The 27,034-nt window shown below is 45.9% G+C and overlaps 1 protein-coding gene across 6 annotated transcripts in view; it reads right to left on the reverse strand.

The window, feature by feature from the left end:
* Positions 1 to 27,034, reverse strand: part of TTLL5 (tubulin tyrosine ligase like 5) — a 194,208-nt gene that overhangs the window by 92,392 nt on the left and 74,782 nt on the right. For all 6 annotated transcript variants that reach the window (XM_067532885.1, XM_067532877.1, XM_067532912.1 and 3 more), the window contains 7 exons: positions 26,638 to 26,758; positions 24,769 to 24,915; positions 15,170 to 15,273; positions 13,920 to 14,053; positions 13,333 to 13,446; positions 12,532 to 12,939; positions 9,269 to 9,459 (listed from right to left, as the gene is read on the reverse strand). In XM_067532885.1, the coding sequence (XP_067388986.1) occupies positions 9,269 to 9,459; positions 12,532 to 12,939; positions 13,333 to 13,446; positions 13,920 to 14,053; positions 15,170 to 15,273; positions 24,769 to 24,915; positions 26,638 to 26,758 (1,219 nt within the window). The remainder of the gene's footprint in view (positions 1 to 9,268; positions 9,460 to 12,531; positions 12,940 to 13,332; positions 13,447 to 13,919; positions 14,054 to 15,169; positions 15,274 to 24,768; positions 24,916 to 26,637; positions 26,759 to 27,034) is intronic.

Genomic DNA, 27,034 nt, shown 5'->3' on the forward strand with positions numbered 1-27,034 from the left:
CAGAACCTTGGGCACTTCCAGTTCCAGGACGACGGGAACAGGTCCAGTTGGGGAACACCCCACTTGCGGAAAATGGAAGTCACCACCTCCGGGTGCAGTGACCAGTTGTGGCGGGAGAGAAACGACCTGCTGAGGCGGTCTGCCTCTTCGTTCCTGACCCCCAGGAGGTGAGAGGCAGATATGTGGAAGTCGTGCCTCACCGCAAAGTCCCAAAGTCGAATGGCATCCTGGCAAAGGGCCGAAGAGCGCCCCCCCCACCGCCTGTTCATGTAAAACATGGCCACTGTGTTGTCCGTGAGGACCTGCACCATCCTGCTCCTCAGGAATCTGAGGAATATCTTGCAGGACAGGCGGACTGCCCTGAGCTCCCAGACGTTGATGTGAAGATACCTCTCCTGTGCCAACCAGAGCCCCTGGGTGCTGAGGTCGCTGCTGATGTGGGCCCCCCAGCCCACATCCGAGGCATCCGTGATAGGAGTTATTGATGGTGCCAAGTCTCTGAAGGGAACACCTCTCAGTACCTCCCCTGGGTCCCTCCACCAATTCAGGGAGGTCAGTACCTGAGTGGGAATGGTGACCACTCTGTTCAGTGAGTGCCTGGCTGGCGCATATACGGAGGCCAACCACGCCTGGAGAGGCCTGAGTTTGAGGCGAGCCAGCCTCACCACATATGTACAGGCCGCCATGTGTCCCAACAGCTGCAGGCAGTGCCTGGCTGTCGTCGTGGGGGACCTGTGGAGATTGTCGATTATGGCAGCCATCGCCTCAAAGCGAGGTTGTGGGAGGAAGGCTCTGGCCTGGGTGGCATCCAGGGTGGCGCTGATAAAGTCCATGTGCTACACCAGGGTGAGAGTGGACTTCTGCTCGTTTATGAGCAGCCCCGGTCTGGGGCATGTCGCGCAGGTGAGTGCCAGGCTGTTCGTCACGTGGGACCTGGACCTGCCCCGGATCAGCCAATCATCCAGGTAGGGGAAGATCTGAACCCCTCTGCGGCACAGGTGTGCCACCATCACTGCCATGCATTTTGTGAACACTCTGGGGGCGGACGAGAGGCCAAAGGGCAGGGCCGAGAACTGATAGTGGGAGCCAGCTACCACAAACTGGAGGCACTGTCTGTGACCGGGAACGATAGTAATATGAAAATAAGCGTCCTTTAAGTCGAGGGCAGCATACCAGTCCCCTGGATCTAGAGCAGGAATGATGGAGGCTAGGGAAACCATACGGAACCTGAGGCGTCTGATGAATTTGTTCAGATGGTGGAGGTCTAATATGGGCCTCAGGCCCGTCTTTGCCTTGGGAATGAGGAAATATCATGAGTAGAACCCCTTTCCTGTGGAGGAACGTCTTCCACAGCTCCAAAGAGGAGGACAGAGTTCACCTCCTGTATGAGGAGTTGCTCGTGAGAAGGGTCCCTGAAGAGGGACGGGGTAGGGGGAGAGTCCGGGGGGAAGGCCGTGAGTTGCAGGGCGTAGCCCCTCTGGACTACACCGAGGACCCAACGGTCTGAGGTGATGTTCTGCCACTCGGTGTAGTACAGCCTGAGTCTGTGGGTGAACAGTAGGGTCAGATCCAGAGGGACGGTGAAAGTGCTACCGTCGGGTGCACCATTAAAATTGGCGCTTGTTGTTATGCCCCTTGGTTGGGCCTTGTTGGGGGCCCACCGAGGACCTCTGGCGGTTGTGCTGGTTAGGCAGTCTACATCTGTCCTGACCCCTCCTGGGTTGAACAGGTCTGGGAGGCGGCCTAGGGACAGGCTGGGGCTGGCGTTGGGCTTGCGGCTAAGAGCCCTAATGTAGAGCCCTAATGATCTTAATGTAGCCCTGGAGTCCTTTAAGGCGTGCAGTTTGTCATCTGTCTTTTCAGAGAAGAGGCCAGCGCCATCGAAAGGCAGGTCCTGAATGGACTGTTGGACCTCTTGAGACAGCCCTGATGACTGCAGCCAGGAACACCACCACATCACAATGCCCAAAGCTATGGCTCTGCTAGTGGTGTCTGCTGCATCGCTGGTCGTTAGTAAGGCCGCCCCTGCCACTGCAGCGCCTTCCTCCATGACAGTGGCAAAGTCCGCTGCTTGGTCCTGTGGCAATCCCTGCAAGAACCTCTGTAAAGAGGACCAGAGGTTCAGGTTGTAATGGCCAAGGAGTGCCTGGTGGTTGGCGATCCTCAGCTGCAGGGCTCCCGTAAAATAGACCTTGCGGCCGAAAAGGTCTAGCTTTTTATTATCCTTATTCTTGGGGGTATTGCCCTGGGTCCCCTGCCTGTCTCGTTGGTTGGTGGCATCAACCACGAGAATCCCCAAGCAGGGTGGTTATAGAGAAATTCAAACCCCTCCGCAGGGACATAGTATTTTTATTCGGTGCCCTTGGCCCTTGGCAACTGAGGCGGGGGTTGGCCAGAGGGCCTTGGCCAGCTGCAAAACCCTCTCGTGCACTGGCAGGCCAACTCTGGATGGCCCTGCTGACCCTGACACACCAAAGAGGGGGTCCTCCTCCTGAGAGAGCTCTTTGAGCTCCAGATTCAAGTTGCTGGCCACCCTCTTAAGCAGTTCTTGATATGCCTGAAAGTCAGGCAGGGGTGCCCCATGGTCCCTGGAGGCCACATCGTCAGGGGAAGACGAGGAGAATTGTGGGAGGGGCCCCGTGGAGGGACCCTCCTGAGGTTCCGATTCCTCCTCCGAGGAATGGCCCTTGTCTGGCTCGCTCGGTGGGGACGGTACCGGCTGGGCCACTGAGGACCAGACCGAGACCGTACCCTGGCCCAACTGGGCTCCCCAAGACCCCCAGTAGGGCCACTGCCAGGGCCCTTGTGGCCATGCCAGTGCTGGCAACGGTGCCGACTGGGAAGCCTCCCAATGGGCACGAGACCCCGAGCCGCTGGAGTGGTGTCTACGAAGTTTGCGGTCCCGGTCGGCCCTCGTCGACGACCTGCTCCGAGATGACGAGGAGGATTATCGGTGCCGACACCTGCGGTGCCGGCGAGGGGGTGAACAACTGGAGGAGCTGGAATATGATCTCCTCCTTGTCGCCGAGGTCTTGCGAAAGCACTTGCCCCTAAGAGATCAGGAGCGGTGCCGACCGTGACCTCTCCACCTCAGCTCCGACTCTGAGGATCTTGACTGGTGGCATGGTGCCGGAGGTGCTGTCGGTGGGGAGTCTTTCGGTACTGGGATCCTCACCAGGCTCTGGCCCGGGGATCGGGACCAGTACCGTTGAGTCTCTGCCAGTGCTGGGAGTTGTGCTGGGGATCTGGACCGGCGTTGCGTGGCTGTGTCACTGGGCACCGGGATCTGCGCCGGGCTGCGTGCCAGGGATCGGGACCGGTGCCGAGCGTGTCGGGTCTGGTCAGGCGCTGGGATCCACACTGGGCTGTGTGCTGGGGATCGAGACCGGTGCCGCACTGGAGTCGGTGCTGGGGTTTGAGATCCTGAACTGCGCTCCCTATGAGAGGCGGAACTGTAGCAGCATCACCTTGCACGTGAGCCTCTAGACCGCCCGCGGTGTCAAGGAGCTTGATGACTCAGAATCGGAGCTGGGAGTGGAGCCCGCACTCTCTACCCTCCGTGACCGTCTGGGGGAAGACCTGTCAACGGGCGGAAAGAAGGAACTGAGGGCCCGCAGGGTCGGCGGCACCTCATATACCGCGGTATGAGCGCGGCACTCCAAGGGGTGCCTGAGCCGGCCCTATGGGGCTTGCTAAGGGGAAAAAAGTTCCGGGAACCAGTGCACAAGGCGCGCACTCACCTATATTGGAATGGATATGAGCAATCACTCGAAGTAGAAGTGCAACATCTTTCCTTTTAAATGTCTCTGAAAGATTTCAAGATTCCTCTGAAAGGCGCGCACTTTTTCAAACAGACTCCGAAGCTGCAGAAATTCAAGTGACCAGTAATATCATACAGAAAAGCTACCTATGACATAGAGGGGATATGATTAATAAATTCCAGGAACTCGCAAGCCTTGTTGGTCTTGTGGTTTGAAAGATATTCTATTGTTTCTTTTTGAAGTGCACAAAACCTCTCTAACATGTGCCCCCTACTTAACCAGAGAACGTTGTTGTGCTGCAACAGGTCACTGTATTTGGCTGAAAAGTCTTGTAAAAGAGCTTTAAAAAGACTATGTTGCAAGCTAGAAATTTGGCGTATGTAGTTCACTATCATCATCACAATACCCATTGTTTTCTTCAAGCCCCTAGACAACTTACTGAACAGGACAGTCTGGTGAATGATGTAGTGAAATGTATTTAATGAAAACCTGAAAGGTGTATCACTGCGAAACATGAAGCAAAGCCCTTCTCGTTCCCTATCATGGAGGGATCTCTATCTATAACAAGCAAGTTTACTTTCTGCAGATTTTTTTCAAAAAAACCTTTTACCTTTTCAAAAATGATCTCTTCTGTGTTGTAGGTTTCTAATGGTATTAAGCACAAAAACTCTTCCTTGAAAATTTCACCATCATAAAAATCTAACGAACAGCGATAGCTGGGCAGTGTCACTTAAATCACTTAATTTATCTATTGCAAGAGACTTGTGTTTGGCATTTTTTAAATCAGAAAGCAGTGCTGACAAACAATCCTCATAAATTACCTCCAATCTTTGCACTGCCATGGAATCAGACAGGGGAACTTGCTTCACAGATTCACAATATCATTCTTATCTTTATCTCTGGCAAAAAGCTCCTCCAGCATTTCCAACATGCACGTCTTCGCAAACTCAGCACGCAGGAAAGGCTTTTTCTTTTTAGCTGGTACCAACATCATCCGACAAGAAGCAGCTGTTGTTTTTTCCTATACAGTCACTGATGTTGTCAGAATGACATTTGATGTGTGAGATGAAAGACTTCAGATTTTCAATTTTGTCATGTCTTGCAAAACTGCCAGGAGGATAGGCAGCATTGAAGTTACTGTGCTTTGATTCAAAGCGTCACTTCATGTTGATGACCTTACAGATGGATACAGTGCTTTGGCATATTAAACACAAAGGTTTTGCCTTTAAATGTGATGGCATAATAAAAAAGAATAAAAAAGAAAATCCACTGTTCAGAATGGGTTAAAAGCTCGGTTTTTGCTGTTGACTTTGTGACATTTACTCCCATGCACATTCATTTCTGGTTCCATTTCCATCACTAAGGAAAAAATGGGTGGAATCCTAACTCAATCATAGCTGATTGCAATTGCAAGAACTTAAGATCCAGCAAACAGTGCTTAATTTGTGCTGGGGCTTTCTAGGCACCTCTAGGCTTGGAAGTTCATAGCCCCAGAACCTCTGGGCTCCTAGCCAGCAGCCACTGCTCTCCAGCCACTCAGCCCTGAAGGGAGCATTGCTGCTGGCAATACCACCCTTACTTCTGTGCTGCTGGCAGTAGTGTTGCCTACAGAGCTGGGTGCTCAGCCAGCACTTTCCAACCACGCCAGTGCCTAAATTGTGCTGGGGCTGAGCCCCAGCACCGCTTTCATTACAAATTAAGCACTGCCAATAAGTTACTTATTAAGGAAGTCATAGGCAAATTATACTGTTCGTGAATTTAATCAAACATTTTTTTAAGGTGAGCTGGTGGGCCACAGAGAAAGCCTTGGCGGGCCACATTTAGCCCGCGAGCTATCTATTGAGTATCACTGGTCTAAAGCAATAAGTGATGAATTAGTGATGATGAAATCTAATAGCAAGTCCCTCTCCTACAGGTCAGCCACCTCACAACTAAGCTGCATGGGCTCCTGTGGAAGTGACTTTAAACGATTTTATTAGTAAGATAAATGATATCCAGGTGCCTTCTACATAAACAAGCCCTTTTAGAATATCCTACTTTAACCATGTTCCAGTGGGCTTTGCAGTTATATTCTGATTCCTCCAAACCATCATCTTTCAAGTTATTTCTTATCAATTCCTAGGCTGAGAAGATTGTGTATATATCTTAAGTGCAGCATTGAGCTTCCAGGCATTCAGGAGGCAGGATGTCTCTAGAGGGGGACAGATAAAGAACTGAGAAGTTGCCCCTGGTAGCAGCTGGAGAGGAAGAGCTGAGTTCATCTGCAGGCTCCCTGCTTGAGTTTTTTGCCGTGACACTCTAACTCGAGGTACTGCTGACTGGGTAATACCAGGAGATCTCTGAAGCCTCATTTGAGATGATGATGGTGTCCCTAGCCTCTGTTTGCCCAAAGCTGGGAATGGGTGACAGGGGATGGATCACTTGACAATTATCTGTTCTGTTCACTCCCTGTGAAGCACCTGGCATTGGCCACTGTTGGAAGACAAAATATGCTGGGCTAGATGGACCATTGGTCTGACCCAGTATGGCTGTTTTTATGATGCCTAGCAGTACATGCCACCAGGCTGCACTCCAGTCACTCACCCTTACACCACCAAGGATAAGTACCCAAGTGTTTATACTCCAGCAACCCTTCCACACTCCTTAGAGTGATAACGCCCTCTGATCTGAATTTCCTTTCTTATCCCAAAGTTATGCACATCTATTTCATCTTTGGCACTACCTCATACCTTTCACCGCTCAGTGTAAATCCTCTATGCATGGATCAGTGTTGGGATTGTCAAAGTTCAGTCTCAGAGTTCTGAAACCTAAACCATGGCCATCCTCATCTTCAATACAGAGGCAAAGCTTTTAGAAACTGTACATCCCAAAACACATTGTGTCCAACTTGCTTAGGTCAAAATGAAGCATTGCATGCTGGAATCTGTTACCTCTGAAGACTATCTCCATATCAAAAATGAGGCACTGCAATTAACAGGCGAGTGAGGAAAGGTCTGGGATCCTAACTAAATGCAGTGTGTCCTTCAAAGGAGGTGCCTCCACCCACTCTCAGTTTCCTTCTATACAGGACTGTGGAACTATCCTAAACCCAATCCCTCTGTAAATACATAACTTTGGAGATCCTGCAGGCATGAAAGCAACATCAACCACTCTCCTTATACAAGCAACATATTTCCAGACTTACAGCTGCCCTTTACAAAATACTGGCATGCACTCAGACTCGATCATGTCTGATGCCTGGATACTACCCCTTGTCATCCCTACTGATTAATAGACAGGGATGTACATGGAGATAAAAGCATTTTCTTCAAACCAGTTTTCTCATTTTCCTTCTCATTCCCTATTCCCAACAAACAAGCAATGTGGACACACATTGCATCACAATTAGCTACCAAGGAACCATTTAGGCCTTTGTAGGATGGAGAAAGTTACTACCATCTCCATGCAAATGTGTCTCATCAGCAGTGATGGAAAAAGGAAGCCAGACAAAGCCATGAGAATCCTATCAGCCATTTGTAAATAGTGGCCAAAAGGCAGCTAGAGCTCTCTATGAAAAGACTAGGAGACACTAACAAGTAGTTAGTGTGTGAGAATCAGATTTTTCATTTCAGGGAAAGCTTCACCATTTCGAAACTTCTTCCATTCCAAACAGTGGGGGGGAGAGGGGAAGCATTGTTTCTGATCAATCAAAACACTGTGTTTCAACAATATCTAAATATTTCATTCTGATTTTGACTTTTTCCATTATATATTTTATAATATAAAACAACGGAAACAAACTAATTTCAAAACGGAAAATCAAAATATTCTGCTCCAAAATTGCTGAAATGAAACATTTCAATCTTATCTAAACCTTTTTGTCAAAGGCAACACATTTCCATGACACGTTTTACTTTTGATGAATCAGTACTATCTGACAGAAAATATGTTCCATAGGAAAATTTCTGAGCAGCTCTACTGACAAGTTTTGAACTAAAAGAGAAGTCTAGATTCTATTCTAAGTATATTTAGAGTTGGTGCAAAGTGCCAGATGGACAGCGTGGGGATTGAACAGTATGGGCAGCAGCAATACAAGCTTCCTTCACCGTTTCCACCAATGTCAATCCAAATTTAGAGGGACCTCCTCTATAGGGGTAAGATAGAAGTTCAGATTCTATGACTGATTCAGTCCTTGTCTTCTCTCCTGGGTCTACCAATAAAAGGGCCAGATTTTGAAAGTGTTTTGGTACCATGGCTATCTGTCCATTAGGGTCCAACTAAGACCATCAATGAACTTCATGCAAGGACCACTGAACAGGAGTCAGATTTCAGCTCTCAGAGCTACCAGGACTGAGGTGGGACCACTAGCCTAGAGGCAGAAAAGTCCATAATCTATCCAACCCTACAAACTCAGCCAGGTGCCCAAAAGATTTTTTTAATGTTAAAGCAAATAAGACACAACTATCCCAGTGCTAACCACCACAACAGACATTCAAAAACACACAATAAAACAAAAAACAGCCATTAATCAAAAACCATAGCAAAACATCCCCATTCAGCACCCATCTCATCTCTCCCCCAAACACCCATTCAAACAGATGGGCCTTGCAGTATTCCAGATAGTCAACAGATTTGAACTATTTTGTACCAGGTGAGGGATGGGGAAGAAGAGTTATTTCCAAAGTGGAGGACCCAACTTGGTTCAAACAAACTGCTAGCAGCCTAGGGAGATCTAGCTTGAGCATCTCTGTTGATCAAAAGTGCAGCAGTATTGCATGGCGAGAGGTAGCCTCTCAAGTTAGTAGAGTCCAGGTCATTTAGGATATTGTAGCTCAAAACCAGCGCCTTAAAATTCTAACTGGAAAACCACAAGCAGCCAGTACAGACCATGAAGTACAATGTCATATGTTCCTGGAAGGATGCCATGTTTAACAAAAGGGCTGCCACATTTTACACTAACTTGAAATTCAGAATGGAGTTAAGATTTGAATGGAATCTGTTTTATCAAAACCCTATTAACCTGCCACACATTCTCTCTAGATTTCCAATGTTATTATTCTGCTTGCCCAGGCATTTCTATGGAAACAGTCACCCCTTCTGCTGTGCTCATCAGTCTGATACTGTTTCCTGATTCCCCCATGATGCCACAGTCCTGTATTTGACAAGTCAATGAAGGAATGAGGCAGGTGATTTTAAGCGAATAAAAATTTAAGAAATAAAAGTTGGGAAAGACTTAGTTCTCCATCGATCCTCTCCACTGACAGCTGGGGCAGATTTCTTCCTTACAATATATTTTATAGTACTTTGTCCAGTCTAACCATTTGAGCAACAGGGCTTCAAGCACTTCCTTATGCAATTTATAGTCTAAGAGAGCCTTAGTCCACAATCTCAAAGCAGCAAACAGGAAGAAAATCCACTTTTGTGAGATTCTCTCTTCCCAGAACAGCCTGTCCCAGTCCTTGGCTTTGACTCAGGAGACTGCACCAGTCTTTTCTATTGTCACCAAGGAAACCTTGTTGCCTACATACCTGCTGTGTAAGGAGGCTGATGTGGCTGGGTGGGGAATACTGCCTGGCTGCTTGCTTTTCTGCCAGTCGCTGCAGCTCTGCTGCTACAGTACCGTGGTTGTAGCGTCTGCCCTGGGAAGAGCTGTTTTCTGCATCCTTGTGCACCTTGGCTGAGCCCACACGCTGCCTGCTTGGACTGCGATGGCACAAACCTGCCAAACACAATTTTCATCCACTTAGAAGAGTAAAGCAATGTGTTGGGCTACAGAGAGCTCCTCATGACCTCTGAGAAGGGCACTAAAACATTGAACTAAATAGGAGAGATTTATATAATTTGCAACAATAGAAATAAAAACTGGAAGGATATTTTCTGCAGACCTTCCCCTACAGGCTCCATTGTGCACATCTAAGTTTCTCCAATGCAACATTGAACTGTCATTCACCTCAGGATGGCAGGTAATGGCACCCTCTTCCAGTGGGCATTGGCTGTTTGTTCTCTTTTATTAATTATCTGTATTAGAGCAACGACCAGAATTGGAGCAGCAGAAGTGTGGAGATTTGAGAGACTGAAGGTATTTTTGCACTCCATCCCAGAAAGTGAGGGGGAAGTTTGGAAGCCAAATGTGTAGATGGAAGTTGTCTCTGGAGAAACATACCTCTTTCTTATGTTAGCTGAACCTAAAACAATGTAAAGCATGGACACTTGGCTCCCTATTCAAAAAGAATCAGTAACAGGTTGAACACAGACATCACATCCTTCTTATGAAGAAGGAATTCAATACAGAAATATAATTAGAAGAAATTCATAGATTGAAAACTGGTTGGAAGGTCATAAACAGAAGGTTATGATAGCTAGCAAAACAATGAGGCAGCAGAGGCATCTTGGCAGGGCTATAATGTTAGATCTGGATTTAATATTTTCATTAATGATTGGGAGATGGAATAAATGGCATATTGATGAGATTCACAGGTGAATAGGAGAAGTTGTGAGGATCAAGAAATAAAATGAAGGGACCTAGAGAGATCAGAAACATGGGCAGGAAGTAATAAAATGAGATTCTATTTGAAAAAGATGCCAGTAATACATCTGGAAAGATAACACAGATAACAGGCACTCTATGGGAGGAAGAAAAACTTATGAAGATGAGAGTGAGGTGGGGAAAGTGGGCAACAAATTGGATAGGAGTCTATCATGTGATACGGTCAGTACAATTTATCTATCATGTAATAAAGGTCAGTACAATTTGCGGTGGCATCAAGTCATGGATCAGAGGATTATGGCCCTTCCCCTCTTTAATATGACCTCACCTGGGACACTACACTCAAGTCTGGGTACCCCATTTCCAGAAAGCTTCTGACAAATTGTTGGGAATTTTGAGAATAGCTACAAAATTATCGGGGATCTTGAGAAACTAAGTTATTAGGAAAGATAACAGAAGCAGGACATGGTAACAGTCTTCAAGTACTTAAGGTCTGTGAACATCAGGAGAGGAATTATTTAGAGAGAGGTAAAACAAAGTAAAACTAAGAGCAATGGGAGAAAGTTAAAAGCGTAAACTTTTGGCCGAATTATCAGGAAAAACTCTCCTGGAAGTGAGTCTCTCAAATCCCCTCCCACGACAAATGGAAGAAGCTTCACCGCTTGGGACTTTTAAAACTAAACCAGACAAAACTGTGGTAAATGCACAGTAGGAAATAATCTGCACTGGCTCCTTAGAAAGCACCTACTGGGGACTTTATCAGCTCTGGTTCAGGCTTCTCTGAATTCCAAAAAGTAGACCATTCAGATAATTTTATTTAGTTTCAGGATTCCAGAGGTAGCAACCATACACCCTGATCCTCTCTAGGAAACACTGCTAGCAGGCACTATACTCAGGATGGCTTCACCACAGGAACATGGAATTTGCCTATGGGATGAAAGGCATGTTTGGTATTTTTCATACAAAAGCTACAATGGCTTTGCTTAAAAGCAAATGGATCCCTTTAAATAAGCTAGTGAGCAGGTGCATCAGCTTTATTCTAATGCCAGAAAGCTCACATTGTATAAAGCAATCTCAGTGATCATATGACAGAGTTTTCTGTTCACTTCAAACCCAGCTCTACAGGGTTATTGCAGAGGAAAATCCATTCACAATTAAAGCTTGTATATGTGGGGACACTCAGGAACATTAATCTGAATTAAGAAAAGATGTAAATTTAAAGTGGACTAGTTAAACTGCATTAAATCCCTGTGTGGACACACTCATTCAGAATTAAAGTGGCCTTAATTTGATTCAGCTGAATTTACTTACAAAGTGAATATATAAAGAACATATGGCATTTTCCTCAAGCATAGGGGTGTTAGCATGGGTGTCCTGACTAAATTTCAATACAGGTTACATTCTGCCTCTCTAAACCTCTGTCTCCATCAGTTTCTGATGGATATGCTTTCTTTTTCTCTTCAGCTAGCTTACTCTATTGGGTATCATTGCTCGACCTCTTTCCCCCTTAGCAGTGGCTGTGCTTCAGTGGAGAATGAGAAGTCCCTACTTTTAATTTGTAAGATGTTTAGAGGTATGCCAAGTTGAAAGGGCTTAGAGAAACATGAAGTTATGTTATTAACATTCCCTTAAACACTGTCTTTTACTTGGAAGCCTTGCCCATTCTCTGAACCTGTGACTAACTGCCACTTCTCCTACTGGGTGAGTCGCCTGCAGAACAGATAGGAATTCCCAGAAACAAGAACCCTGCATAGCCCCACAGAGGACTTCTGCTACTGAAACTGCCCTGAAAACTGTTAACAATAAGAAACCACTATATATTAATACTGTGTCAGTTGGGCACAACTGCCCCTTCCCACATACATACATATATCATTTCCCACCTCTGCCATTCAGGGGTGAGACCCTTTGATTCCAAGCTGACTGAACCAGTTCAATTAACCATTCATCAGCAGGAATTACTAGCATGGAGAAACTGCTTTCTCCCAAAAAGGAATTTCATGCCAATGAAAGGAGCTAGATTCACAACCCTGGAAATTTAACATTTCTGGCTATCCCAGGGCAGATAAAGGCTTTGTACACTTTGTCCTGACCGAGCAGCCTTGGTGGTTATTATGCTGCCTCTACTCCACTCTTCAGGGCGACTGGGTGAGCAAACCTGAGAGTGATCACTGCTGCTGCAGGGCCAGATGCCCATCTTGGAGAGTATGGAGAACTCTCCAATTCTAGGAGGAACCCTGGCTGATGAAAGACGGGACTTACCCAATGACATGTTCACACAACCTGACTGTTCAACTCACTCACCTGCTTTAGCAGAGGATGGTCGGGACAGTCTTTGGCTGTAGATCTGAGTAGCACTTTGAAATGACGAGAAGGGGCCAATGGTGTAGCTGCTAGATCGACAACGATGCAACCCTGCATGGCTAGACGTCTGGTGGGGCACTGGGTTTGTGGAGATAGACCAGTTGTCAGGGATTGTACTTTGGCTCTGGAAAGAAGGTGGGGAGGATGGGGACTGAGTCAGCCTGGGACCAACTAGAGGAGCCAGGGAGGAGTGGTGACCAGGCACCTGTGTGTTTTTAGAGGCTGTGGTATGAGATGACAACTGGGAACTGATGCTTCTCTGGAGCGTGGCATCAGAAACAGAGGAGAAAGCACTAGGGGGGCTGCACCGGAGTAATTTTGACTCATCTTCTGTGGAAGATGGGGGCCCTGTTAAAACAATACAAACAAGCAAATCAGAATGTTTCATAAGTTAAGCAGATTTCCAGAGCCCCAAAGAATATAGCCATGTGGCTAAGGGGTCTGTGCTCACTGGTCTAATGAAGCCAAGAAAAAACTCAGCCACCAGTAAGGGCTGGCAAAAACCAGGCTCTGATTCAGTTATATCCTTTCCCCAGGCTCAAAGTATCTTGCAGACACCTTTCAGCTCAAAAGGCTATTTATTTCTTCGCCCAGTAATCTTCCCCCAGTGTTGGCACTGAGACTCCCTCAGATTATTCTGTATCTAGATACTGACCACAATATCTGCTAAGCAAGTTTGGCTTCTACCTCAGTCATTTGCTGCAGAGCTAACTCTGTGCTGGCTTGGGTAGGTTCACTTACGGAATGGCCTGGCTTCTTTGGGCTTGTAGTCTCTCAGCTCTCCTTCTCCACTTGAGTCTGCCACTGAATGTTGGGGATGATTCCTTTTCACTTCTTCCACCATTTCAGGAAGATCTGAAATGAATTTTGAAAGTCAGGAAGCAGAACAGTTTAAACTGCTGACACCATGAAAAATGGACAGCAGGGTTTGAATATTGCAAAGATACTGGATTCTCTTCCCAATATTTATTGTGGCCTACCCACCCCTTTTCTATTATCACTATCTGATGGCTTGATTCATAGCATTATCTAATGCAGACTGCAAGCTAGAAACCTACCCCTTCCTTATGCTGGGATCTTTAAACAGCCTCAGTTATCAGACCCACCTGTTCTGGGCTATGCACCCTTATCCTATGCAAGGACACGCTATCAGGATTGGGTATCACACTCATCACCCTCAGGCTCCCCCTCTCTTTATTGGGTCTCCTTCTTAGACCTAGGTAATGCCCCTTTTGGCTTCTACATAATCTCTATCTCTATATTGGGTCACCACTGCCAACCCTTGTTTCCGGTAAGCTCTCTGTCTCCGTACTGTACAAGACACTCACCTCCTTGGGCCCTGCTTTCTGACTGGTTGATGCTGCTGCTAGGCTTCGTAATCCTGGGGTTTGTTCCCAGAAAGACACTTGCTGACTTATTCTTGTGTGTGTAAAATGTCAGCACCTCCTCCAGGTCACTCTCACTGAGACAGAGAGGAAAAGAAAGGGCCTAAGTGAAGATTCTAGGAGCTTCTTTCATTGCATGACAGACACAATGGAAACATGAGGCTGAAGAGGAACAAGAAGCCAGAGAAATTATTGCTCTCCTCAGCACTAGGTCAGCTTTAGCTATCACCACCTCTGCTTTCTCCTCATCCAAATCCAGTAAATCATTCTGGATGTTGGTCAGACACGAAGAGGGACAAGTTCCACAACTGGTTGTGACAAAGGAGGAGGGGAAAACTGCACCTTAGCTCTCTTAGGAGAGTGTGTTAAGAGTCAAGTGAAAAGTGTACACCTCTGTAGCCCCTGACCCCATGGAAGTTGAGAGAAGTCTTTGTCAATATGGTCACATCAATTGGTTGAATAAAGAACAAAGAAAAGGAGTCAGTATAAGATTTTTCCAGAGGACCTGAGAGGCCTTGGAGAAGAAATTCCTCATCACTAGCTGACGTCAAGAAGAACTGAATATAATCACATGGATGTAATATTGTTTTTCATCCCCAATTGACATTGAGGATTCATCTTGTTCACAGTACACATTTCTTATCAGATTCTAGCAAGTTTAAGGCAGGTCAAATCTGGCACCTACAAAACTGGAGAGTGCTGGTCCTTTAATGTTAATGAACCACTCACAATTAATTGTTTTAGCAGAAAGGGAAAGAAACCATTGTCATGGCAAGGAGTGTGTTTCCCCTCCTTCCAGACATTAGGAGGCATAATCCTAGATGGTACCAGGAATATAGGAAAGATGGCCAGGGTGAGATCTGCTTGTGGAGACAGGAATTTGAGAAGCAAAGTCATGACGGAAGCTTAACTGCAGAAGATCAGGGCAATCTTAGCAGCAGACCTAGCCTTGTTTTCCTTCCAAGGTGTGATTGCACTTGCTCCAGTGTGACAGAGGAGAGGAGATATTACTGACTATGAGCATTTACAGAGGCCTGTCCTTTGGGTTTAATGGCAAAAACGTCCATCTTACACCCCATGCAGCAGATACTGATGACACAACAGCAGTTTGGGGAGTTTGGACAGGGGACAGTATAAGAGCAGAAGGGATGCAATGTGCTACTTTATTACAAGGGATAAAAGTCCATTCCTACCTTGCCTTGGTAACAAAGTCCTGAAAACCTTCAGCATTCACACCCTCCTCTTCCTCCTCTTCTTGTTTCCTTTTTGATCTTGTCTGAACCATCTGCTCTGTTTCCTGCAAATAAGCACATCAGTTACCCATCACTCTGCCTCTCTGTGCAGCTTCAAGTGCTAGGACACAGGTATTGACCCAGGAGAAGGGATTCCAGAGCAGTTTCATGGTACCTAGAACAAGGAGATTGCCTGATTCCATCAGAACCAAATTGATAGTGCATTTCACTCTGCATATGTGCTTGCCTTCCCAGCAGTACTGGTTTGGACAAGCTGCAGAACCTATAATTTGCAGAGGGCCTCCAGAAAGAGATTTTAATCTCTTCACTCTTTTACTCTACACACATTATTAAAAATGATATGCTGAACAGCCCCCTCTTGCCTTTGCTATGGATGCTACCTCCTTATTAAGACATGGGGATGGAGGGTGTCGTCCTTTGCTAACTCTGGGTCCCCTCCATTTGCTACTCCTGCCCCTAATGGAGGATTCCTCCGAACAGTTTTTGGCCCAGCCTACTTATCCCAACCGAAGCACTGCAGGGGGCAAGAGCAAGAACAAAATTATATTGGAGGGACTTAATCAAGTGGGTATGGAAAGGACGCCCCACCCCCCCACACACTGCGAATTCACCTCTAGATTTGCTTCAAAAGAACGGCCATATTGGATCAGACCAATGGTCCATCTAGCCCCGTATCCTGTCTTCCTACAGTGGCCAATGCCAGGTGCTTCAGAGGGAATGAATAGAACAGGTAATCATCACATGATCCATATCGTCGGCCATTCCCAGTCATTGGCAAACAATAATCCTTGCCTATCCAAGCTAATAGCCATAGATGGACCTATTCTCCATGAATTTATCTAGTTCTTTTTTGAACCCTGTTATAGTCTTGGCCTTCACAACATCCTCTGGCAAGGAGTTCCACAGGTTGACTGTCTGTTGTGTGAAGAAATACTTCCTTTTGTTTGTTTTAAATCTGCTGCCTATTAATTTCATTTGGTGACCCCCTACTTTGTATATTATGAGAAGGTGTAAGTAACACTTCCTTATTTACTTTCTCCACACCAGTCATGATTTTATAGACCTCTATATCCTCCTTTAGTCATCTCTTTTCCAAGATGAAAAGTCCTAGTCTCATTAATCTCTCCTCATATGGAAGCTTTTCCATACCCTTAATCATTTTTGTTGCCCTTCTCTGTACCTTTTCCAATTCCAATATAACTTTTTTGAGATAGGGTTATCAGATCTGCACACAGTGTTCAAGATGTGGGTGTACCATGGATTTATAAAGCGGCAATACGATATTTTCCGTTTTATTATCTATCCCTTTCCTAATGATTCCCTACATTCTGCTAGTTTTTTTGATTGCCGCTGTATACTGAGTGGATGTTTTCAGCAAGCTACCCACAATGACTCCAAGATCTCTTTCTTGAGTGGTAACAGCTAATTTAGACCCCATCATTTTAAATGTAGAGTTGGAATTATGTTTTCCAATGTGCATTACTTTGCATTTATCAACAATGAATTTCATCTGCCATTTTCTTGCCCAGTCAGCAGTTTTGTGAGATTCCTTTGTAACTCTTTGAAGTCTGCTTTGGACTTAACTATCTTGAGTAGTTTTGTATCATCTGCAAATTTTGCCACCTCACTGTCTATCCTTTTCTCCAGATTATTTATGAATATGTTGAATAGTACTTGTCCCAGTCCAGACCCCTGGGGGACACCACTATTTACCTCTTTCATTCTGAAAACTGACTTTCTTCCTACTCTTTGTTTCCTATCTTTTGACTAGTTACTGATCCAGGAGAGGACCTTCCCTCTTATCCCATGACTGCTTACTTTGCTTAAGGGCCTTTGGTGAGGGTCCTTGTCAAAGGCTTTCTGAAAATCTAAGTACACTATATCTACTGGATCACCCTTGTCCACTCGCTTGTTGACCCCCTCACAGAATTCTAGTATATTTGTGAGGCATGATTTCCCTTTACAAAAACCATGTTGACTCTTCCCCATCATATTCATCTATTTGTCTGATAATTCTGTTCTTTACTATAGTTTCAACCAATATGTCTGGTACTGAAATTAGGTTTATTGGCCTGTAATTGCTGGGATCGCCTCTGGAGCCTTTTTTAAAACTTGGTGTCACATTTCTTGGCATGTGTCAGTGAGAAAGAGGTTTATATATTGGGACCAAACATGAAAAAGCATGTAGCCAAAAAGTCTCTCAATAGTTTAAAAGGAGAGGTTAGTCACCTTGGTGCAGCAACTCGACATCTTTGAGATGCATGTCACTGGGGGTGCTCCACTTTAGGTGTACATGCACCCCTCTGCCTTTCATCAGAGATTTTTGGTAGTAGTGCCCATTCAAGCCGCTCATGTGCCCTACACATCCTCGTGACCCGTACTAAGGTTACATAGGGCTGCGCAGGCAAATCTCCATCCGTTCCTTCTCTACTGCAAAGCCCACAAAGACAACTCCAAAGAACGTGTGAGGAGGGTGGGTAGTGGAACACCCACAAGGACACATACCTCAAAGAACTCCAATTACTGCACACGGTAAGTAACCTCTACTCCTTCAAGTAGTGTTTCTGTGGGTACTCCACTTTAGGTGACTCCCTTGCAGTAACCCTAGCCACAATATACAGTAGAACCCCATTTATCTGAGACTCCATTATCCAGTTCTTCATGTTAACTGAACTCCCAGCCGTCTAGGGCAGACCACCTGAGCCCCCGTCCCTCATTTTAAAATAAGGGATAGAAAGCTCTTTGCCAATTTCTCCTGATTATCCAAATTTTTGATTATCCAATCTGGCCTCAATCCCAATTAGACTGGATAAATGGGGTTCCACTGTAAATTTAAAGTGCTTTAAAAAACCAACCACAAGAGGGGGAAGTTGCACTCACTGAATAAGCAACACTAGTACTTTCAGTAAAATTTAGTTAAAACATGTTTTCATTTTTTCACAAAATGCAAAAGCTAAAGATTCCCCGTAAAAACGCAAATTCCGCATTTTCCTGTGACAAAGAGATTTTTAGGATCCCTGCTAATTAGGTACCAAGAGGTCTTTTGGGTACTAGAGTTCCTGCAGTTCCAGGAGCACAACAGAACTCGGTACCGGCACTGATGATGTTGCAAAAGCTGTTGTGTAATGCACTGAGGTTGGTATCGAGGGGGTCGAGGATTCTACCAGTCTCTTGGTAGTAGCAGCATTGGGTACTGACCTCTTTACCACTGGGGTATGGGTTTTATTTGAAGTCTTAGTGTGCTTCATGGTACCTAAAGTACTTAGAGCCTCACAAGCACTCGTCTAGGGACCTGAGATCTCCAGTGACCAGATCTTCTTTGATGAGGAACTCTTTGTTCTGCTCCTCTTATCCCTTTCCTTATACCTTGAGTGAGAAGCTCTTGGTACCAGCAGTGCAGTTATTGGTACCTCTCTCATAGAGATAGATGGAGACTGGGTTTTTGATGCCATCTTCCCTTTGATAACCATGATTTTGACGATGGGGAACTCACATAAATGGAGAGTCCTTACACGGGAGGTTCTCTACAGCCAGGACAGCAGCTGGTCTCAAGGCTTGCTCCACCATTAAGAGTCTATACTTTATTTCCCTATTCTTTTGGGATCTTCCTTTAAAAAAAGACCAGATCTTATACTTGCTGTGAATACAAGAATCTCCCAACCAACAACTTGGAATGTCTATCACTAATAGGGATTGCTTCTCAACAAGAGAGGCACCTTTTAAAGTCTGGGGAGTACATCCATGTACAAAAAATGTATTCAAGTCCCTCAATAGGGAGGAAAAAAACCCACAAAAATAAATTTGAAGGAAAAAAAGGAGGAAATAAACATTCTAATAAATATAAGGGACTAAATCTACTACTCCTGAGAACTAACGCCTGGTCTACACTAGACTGTTTTGTCTACCAAAATCAGCTTTTTTCAACAAAACAGTGCTGGTGTACATACTGCAATCATTACTCCCTTCCCCCACAGACAAAACTGTCCTGTTTTTTTCAACAAGATAAAAGCACTTCGAGGAGAAGCAAAGAGCTTTTTTTGCACAACTTAAATCGACAAAATGTCAGTGTAGACACTGCAGTTCGTTATGTCGCAGTAAACGGCTTCCAGAAGTGTCCCACATGCCCATCCTGACCGCTCAGGCCATTAGTTTGAACTCCGCTGCTCTGCAGTCACCCACCACTCCCCCTTTAAAGTTCTGGAAATTTTTGAAATTCCACTTTCTGCTTGGTTGGCATGGAGAACTCACATTTCTTCTTCCCAGCTGCCCATGGTGGCTCAACATACCAAATGCTTTCCCGCTTGGAGCAAACCAGAGCTTCTGGATCTCATCGGCATGTTGGGAGAATTGGCCATGCAGTCCCAGCTCTGCTCTAACCAAAGGAACTGTGATACCTATGGCCAGATTTCTCATGCCATGGAGGAGAAGAGCTATGAATGGGACACGCTGCAGTGTAGAGCAAAAATCAAGGAGCTACAGCAGGACTACCAAAAGGCCAGGGAGGCAAACGGTCACTCTGATGCAGAGCCAAACTCCTGCCACTTCTATAAGAAGCTGGAAGCCATCCTCAAGTGATCCCACCTCTATCTCCAAGACACCCACGTATCACCAAGATACATCTGCGTGCCTGGGAAAACAGACACTGGACTCAACCCTGACGAAAAAGTCCTTGACGATGAGGTGGAGTTGGATGAGGAACAGGAGCTGAGGACTGGGTCATTCGATGACATGGGGAGTCAGGATCTCTTTGTGATATTGGAGGGTTCCAGTCAGTCCCCATCTTGCAGCTCTAGCATGCAGGATGCAGGAGAAGGAGATCTGGTAAGAGTTTTTTAGAGCTGATGCTGCTTGTTTATAGGAGGTGTCCTTTGCTTTGCTAAATGATATAGGTAGTTGAGGGGATAGAAATGCACAAGAGTAACTGTTTCCATGTACTTCCCATTCCCTTGCGCAGCTAGGCAGCATAGTTAAGAAGAATGTTAATACATGCTAAGATTTCACACGTATCCTCCATGGAGATCTCTACAAAACTTTCCTGGAGGTATTTGTCTATCTTTTGCCTCAGATTCTTCGGCAGAGCAGCTTTGTTTATTTCCCCCATTGTAAGACACTTTCCTGCACCAATCAGCAATCACTTGTGCAAGGACCAAAGCGGTGCACAGGCGAACAGGATAGGGACCCGGTTTGAAACTGCTCACATGACGGAGATGCACCCTAGCATCCCTGTTTACTCACAGGAGCGAGATATTGGCTTCTATGGCACCTGTCTATGGAAAATGGTAGCACAATTTGAAATTTTGTCCCTATGTACCTGCATTTATGCCCCAAGCAACCACCCACCCACAACCTCTTTCCCAGTACGACAGCCCACCCCGCCTCACCTCAGGCAAAACTGACCATTCCCAGGCTGATCATGGAGGTGTGCTCTTCGCAGGGGACAGTGAGAAAGACGTGCGTTTAACAGAAATGCATCTATAATGTTAGGGGACGCACAATAATGCTTCTGTTCATTGTTTATTGTGCTTCTACAGATGTGGCCTTCACAGCAAAATGCCTCCACACCTGTGGAATGCCTCTGGCTGATAAGGAAGTGACCTCGGAGGAGCAAAGAGGAGATGGTCCAAGAACTCCTCCAGTTCTCTGAGGTGGCAAAAAGAGAAAAAAAGGGTATGGAGACAATCTGTGTCTGAAAGTCAGAAAACTAATAGACAGGAAAGGAGAGAAAACCATGACCGAGTACTAGCAGGTCACAAGTGCATGATAAAAGCCCTGGAGGAGCAGATGGAACTGCTCGTGACACTGCAAACAGAGTTCATGCATGCTTACCCCCCCTTGCAGCCACTACAGAACTGCTTTCCATGCATGACCCAAACTCCTCAGACACATTTCTACCAAACTCCCGGCCCATCTCATTACCCCTTTCACTCCATCCCTTTAGACAGCTACCAGAGCGACAGTTGGACTTACACCCAGCTGCCATAGATCACACTGACCCTCTGCTTTTTCCTCTCCACCCCAGTGTTTTGTTTGTGTTGTCCAACTCTTTTTGTTTAATAAAGACAAGCTTTGAGAACAGTAAGCACTCTTTATTTCTGTGCTGCACACCGTACTTTCACATGTCATTGATACACAGCTCAAGCTGTATAGCAATCATAGCATGGCACAGAGCTGTTCACAAAAACACCTTATTGATTCTCATTCTCAAAATGGTCCCTCAATGCCTCGCTGATCCGAATGGCCCCCGTTGTGCCCCTCTAATACTTCTAACATCTGGCTGTTCATATTCAGATGCAAGGCAATCCAGCTCTGCGGTCCAGCCAGAGGCAAAACTTTTCACCCTTAGCTTCACATAAATTATGGAGCACGCAGCAGACGGCCATGGGAATATTGTGCTCATTTAGGTCTAGCTTGCCATGAAGGCATTTCCAGCAAGCCTTTAATCTGCCAAACGCACATTCAATTGTTACTCAGCATCTGCTCAACCTATTATTTAAGTGCTCCTTGCTGCTATCCAGGTTGCCCGTATAAGGCTTCATGAGCCATGGCATTAATGGGTAGGCTGGGTCTCCCAGAATCACTATGGGCATCTCAAACATCCCCCATTGGAATCTTTTAGTCTGGAAAGAAAGTCTCTGCTTGCAGCTTTTTGTACAGGCCAATGTTCCTGAAGATATGAGCATCATGCACCTTCCTTGACAAACCCACGTTGATGTCAGTGAAATGCTCCATGGTGATCCACAAGTGCTTGCAGTACTATAGAGAAGTACTGCTTTCTATTGATGTACTCCGTCGCAAGATGGCCTGGGGCTAAAATTGGGATATGCATGCCATCTATTGCCCCGCCACAGTTAGGGAATCTTATCGCCTTTTACACACATTGCCCAGAGTCACAATCCTTCACAGCGGAATGTGATTAATGGCTCTGCACACTTGTGATAACATACATCCACCGTGGACTTCCTGACTCCAAACTGATCAGCAACCGACTGGTAACAGTCTGGAGTTGCCAGCTTCCACACAGCGATTACTACGCACTTCACCAAGACGGCAGCTCTCATTTGTGTGTCCTTGCACCGCAGGACAGGGACGAGTTCCACACAGAGTTTCATGAAGGTGGCTTTGTGCATTCAAAAGTTCGGCAACCTCGGCTCACCATCCTAGACTTGCATAACGATGCAATCCCACCACTCAGTGCTTGTTTTACGTGCCCAAAAGCAGCGGTGCACTATGTGTAGATGCTGTGTGAATGCAAACAGTAATCTGGTACTGTTTGTTTGCATGACACACAGCAGGTCAAGTGCCTCGGATTCCTGTTCTGATTAGGAGCTCATGATATACAGCATGGCCAGCCACAATATGTTCAGAACACTGACAGCAGCAGTGCAGGGTCCATTCTTTTAGAGATGGTGGGCGCTCAGGAAATGGGGGACCGTTCAAAAATACCATGAAACGTAGTCAGGAATGCAAGGAATGATGGGATGGAAATCAATGCATCATGGGACATTGAGCTTGCACCCATGATGCACTGCGATCCTCTCCGCCTTCCCACAACTCCTAGCTGCACAAGATGGTGAGTTGCACAGTGGGATAGCTGCCCACAGTGCACTGCTTTCAATGTTGATGGTAGAGCACCAACTGTGGACGTGCTTCGGTGACAAAATTAGTGCTGTGTGTACACGTGCAAGCGCTGTAATTACAGCGCTTTTTGATCACCAATGTAACTTGCATCAACAAAACTTTCTAATGTAGACAAGGCCTAACTATAAAAGCTAAAACACAAATATAAGAGGGAACAGGCACACAGCAATCGTGTGACTGCTAGACTGTCTCTGGCCAAAAATGGTTGAGAAGGAACTGATAGCAACTCGCCCATACAGCCCTAGTCAGCCTTGATACAGGGCATGAGAACGTATAGGGTGCGTGCATGGGATGAACGGACACTGCTATCAAAAATCTCTGATTAAAGGCTCAGAGGCACCTAAAGTGGAGCACCCACAGGGACACTATATGAAGAAGTTTGTGTTCTAAAACTCCCAGTGATCTCTTATCACTTGTTGTAAAGTAAGAAAACATTATTCTAAACTGATTTATCAGTTATACTTTTTATTTTGTGAATTTACTTAAGAATTAGCAGAAAATCCTGGTGTTTGAACACAGTCTGAGTGGAAATAATAGCCAAATTAGCCATGTTCTTTGACCACCAACAAAGCTGCTTGGGTGTTTTGTGGTTACTCTTAACACAGTAAGTCAGGCAGTATTAGGCACACACAGCATTCCCAGGAGCTGATTTGGTTCACTCCCTTCTTTGCTCTGACAGATCAGGTTACCAGATGTCAGTCCAGAAACAAACTACTGAGAGTGGATGTCCTCCCCTAACCATTCGGAGCCTAGTTTGCTGCAGAGGCAGCATATGCAGCAGCGCCTCAAATGGGGTTATTATTTTAACTTCTCTCAGTTAAGTAGGCTGAGAAGGGAGACCCCAAAAGGAAACAAAACATAAATCAGCAAGAAACCTCAGTGCTGAGAATGGGGTTGGCTGCATCTGCAGAGGTGAAGAGTGTCAGAGAGCTTTTAAACCTTCCTTGCCAGAGATCATGCAGACTATTACACAATTTCTCTCTTTTCAGTATATTAAGCTGATGGTAAAATATTTCATATATCTGTATAATATCAAAGCTGATCTCTGCGGGGGCGCCACAGAAACGGGGGAAAGAGGCAGAAGAGCAACAGGGATACGACAGAGCACTAGAGAAGGAGGTATCCCACAGAAAAAGCTGAATGTCAGTTACATGTCTCTTTACTGGGTATCTTTATTTCCTGATGTCTACAGACAGGAGGTTTTTTATTTGAAATTTAACCAGTTTTGTCTTCTTGAGTTTGTCACAGGTCCATATGGTACGTTTGTAGTCTAGATTTATACGCTGGTAATTTCTATAAATCCCATCTGCAGTTAAGCACCTAGTTACTGTGCTGCACATACAATTGCAGTAATAGCGTCATCTGATAATTTCCACAGACAATTATCATGATTGAACATGCAACCACAATGAGATATAGGAACTTTCATACTAGATCAGACCAATAATCTGCCTAGACTGCTGTCTCTTCTAGGATAGTGGCCAGTAATAGATACTTCAGAGGAAAATATCAGAAATCCAGCCATGAACAGCTCTGCCGCATGGTAAATGCAGGCACAGTTTACGTACAAAAATCTTCATTTAAGCCATAAACATTTCCAATGGTTCATGAGTCTTAGAAGTCCTAAATAATCTGGTAGACATCTGTCTGTCTGTGTCTGGATGATTCATCTGGAACTGGCTGTCCTTAAACTTTCAATGTATTATCAAATCAAGGGGCTGCTGCTGTAGAGGGTGGAAGTGAAGTGGGGTTTGGCACTGGGTTGTTGCGTTACACATCCCTTCTGTGCGTAGCAGTAATAGAAACAAGGAAGTCCTGGCACTGATCTGCATTATGCACTCATTTGGATCCAGGTAGGCTCAGCCGCAATAGGAAGAAGAATTTGAGGGGAAACCACTCACCTTGTTATAACAGACTATGAATTCACCCAGCTGATGAGCTAGGATGCGCCTACGGTCATTCAGGGCCAGACGTCGACTGGGAAGTAGCATCCTCAAAGACTGCTGAAGATTGCTGGCTGCTCGTTTCAGAAAGCGTATCACCAGCTCCTGCCACCAAAGAAGACAGCATTAACAAAAGAGCCTACATGGGCAGGTGCAAGGTGTGGAGGGCACAGGGGTTGCTAGATCAGCATGTGATGGGTAGAGAAGAAATGCTGTTCTGTGGACGTGGGATGACAAGTAGCAGATAAGAGTACATTCCAGAATGGACATGGTGGTGAGTGCTTTTTAACCTACTCCTACATATTCCCAAGCTAAGGGGTAGAAGAACTGTGCTTCTCTTCCAGGAGTGGGACAGAGATGGGAGTACTTTGGGAATATCTGTCTGAGGAAAGTGTGGCAGAGGAGGAGATGCGGAAAATTAAGCAACATCAATAATGGAGGGTCCCTATCCAGAGAAACATTTTATAGAGAGCATTGTCAAAAGTATCATGTAGAAGGAGTCCAGTGATGTAATAACATCCCTTCCCTCCAAGACATACTCCTCTCCCCCCCACCACAATGGAGGAGGATCTTGGGGCTCTTTGGCCACATACCTCCTACCACATGATCAGATACAATCTCTGGTCAGAGACACATTCCCGCTCCCTGCATCATCATGTCCCCTGTATGACCTCTGGCCAGATACCCACTCCAAACCTTCACCATGTCAGCTTTTTCATACTATTTCTGATGGGGGGTTCATACAGCAAGTCAGGCCCCCAGGCAAGGCGCCAGCTGTGGGTGTTCAGTTCTGAACCCTTTTTGTCTCCCTTCTGGATTTGTTTTTGGTTAGATACCCTGCTAGTGCATAAATGAGCTGCCTCACAGCCAGAGCATTGGATTTCACAGCTCGCCTCTCACTGCCATTACACTAGGCTGGTTTGATCTGTTATTTTAAACATTTTTTGCAGCACAGCAGACAAAGTGATTCTAAAAAAGCCAGTTTCAATTTTCCACTTGGAAAGAGCAAGGGTAACATTTTCCACTGAGCCGACTGATTATTCCTGACACTTGGTTTTATCTCCAAGCTGCACTGGCTGTTTCCCCACACTCTGCTTTCAGTAAGAGTCCATTTGGATTTGCACAAATTCTAGCATACTGTCTGATGCTGGCTTTCAGGAGACTTAAGAGAGGGGATACTGGGCTCACTGAGCTCCTTAAAGTGGCTGGCTCAGATAGGGAGACTTCATTATATTGTCTGAGGAAGTCCAGGGGCACTGAACAACAGCACTAGAGAGAAAACTTTTCTGAGGGGCTCTGCTCTTTTTTTCTCCAGCTCTGCAGAGAAGGAAGGGAAGATCCTATGAGGTGCAGCTACCTGCAAAGAATAAGAGTGTGGATGGGGAAGAGGGCTAAGCCAGGCACCCACTCAATTTGAGCAGATTCAAGCATTCTGTTTCTATAGGAAGCTGCTGGTCCTTTTGTGATTTGACTGGAAAATCCAGGCACTGGCAAGGCATCTCAGAGAAACAGGAATTCAACAGTAGGTACATTCAGAAGTAGGAATGTAGGGAAAAAGAGGCAGGGGCAGGTATCTGAGCTGGGCAGAGTGTCAACCATGCCCAGTTCACTAAGAGCTGTCTGTGCTGATTTTACTTAGAAATCAGTCAGCATCTCTACCTGGCCTGTATGCTATGAACCTAGCACCAGTTCTTGGACAGAGGTGGAGATGTGTGTGCAATTTCAGGAACCAGGCAGCTTTCTAACCTTGTTCCTTGTGAGGGTGGGAACTGGCCTCCACGCTCTCAGGACAGTTCCCAGATACTCTGGCCCAACACAACTTCTCACCATTTGCTCATCCTCCTTGGCAGCCCAGGCAGCATTCTGGATCTGGTCCCCGGCCTCCTTCATCAGACGCAGCTGAACACGCTGCAGGTAGGCAGAGAAAGCCCTGCGAGCCTGTACTTTGCTGTGGAAGCCAAGACAGTAGTCAGATACATAGCACCACAGAGTGAACAGCACCCAGCTGGATAATGCCACTGCTTATGGACCGAATTACAGTCACCAAAGTCCTTCGATATGCAGAAGCATCTGGGGATGAGGAAAAAGAGGGCCTCTTTGTCCCTCAGTTATTCTTACTGTACCCTCATTCCATCAGGTTGGGGCAGGGGCTCCAGAGGATACTACGGGGGACAGGCAAGCATTCTCTGAGCAAGGACAACCTCTGGGAATGGGGTGCCCCCTT

The sequence above is a fragment of the Emydura macquarii genome, unplaced genomic scaffold (genome assembly GCF_026122565.2).
Source record: "Emydura macquarii macquarii isolate MOO-44397 ecotype Brisbane River unplaced genomic scaffold, CSIRO-AGI_Emac_v2 contig_374, whole genome shotgun sequence".
Lineage (NCBI taxonomy): Eukaryota > Metazoa > Chordata > Testudines > Chelidae > Emydura > Emydura macquarii.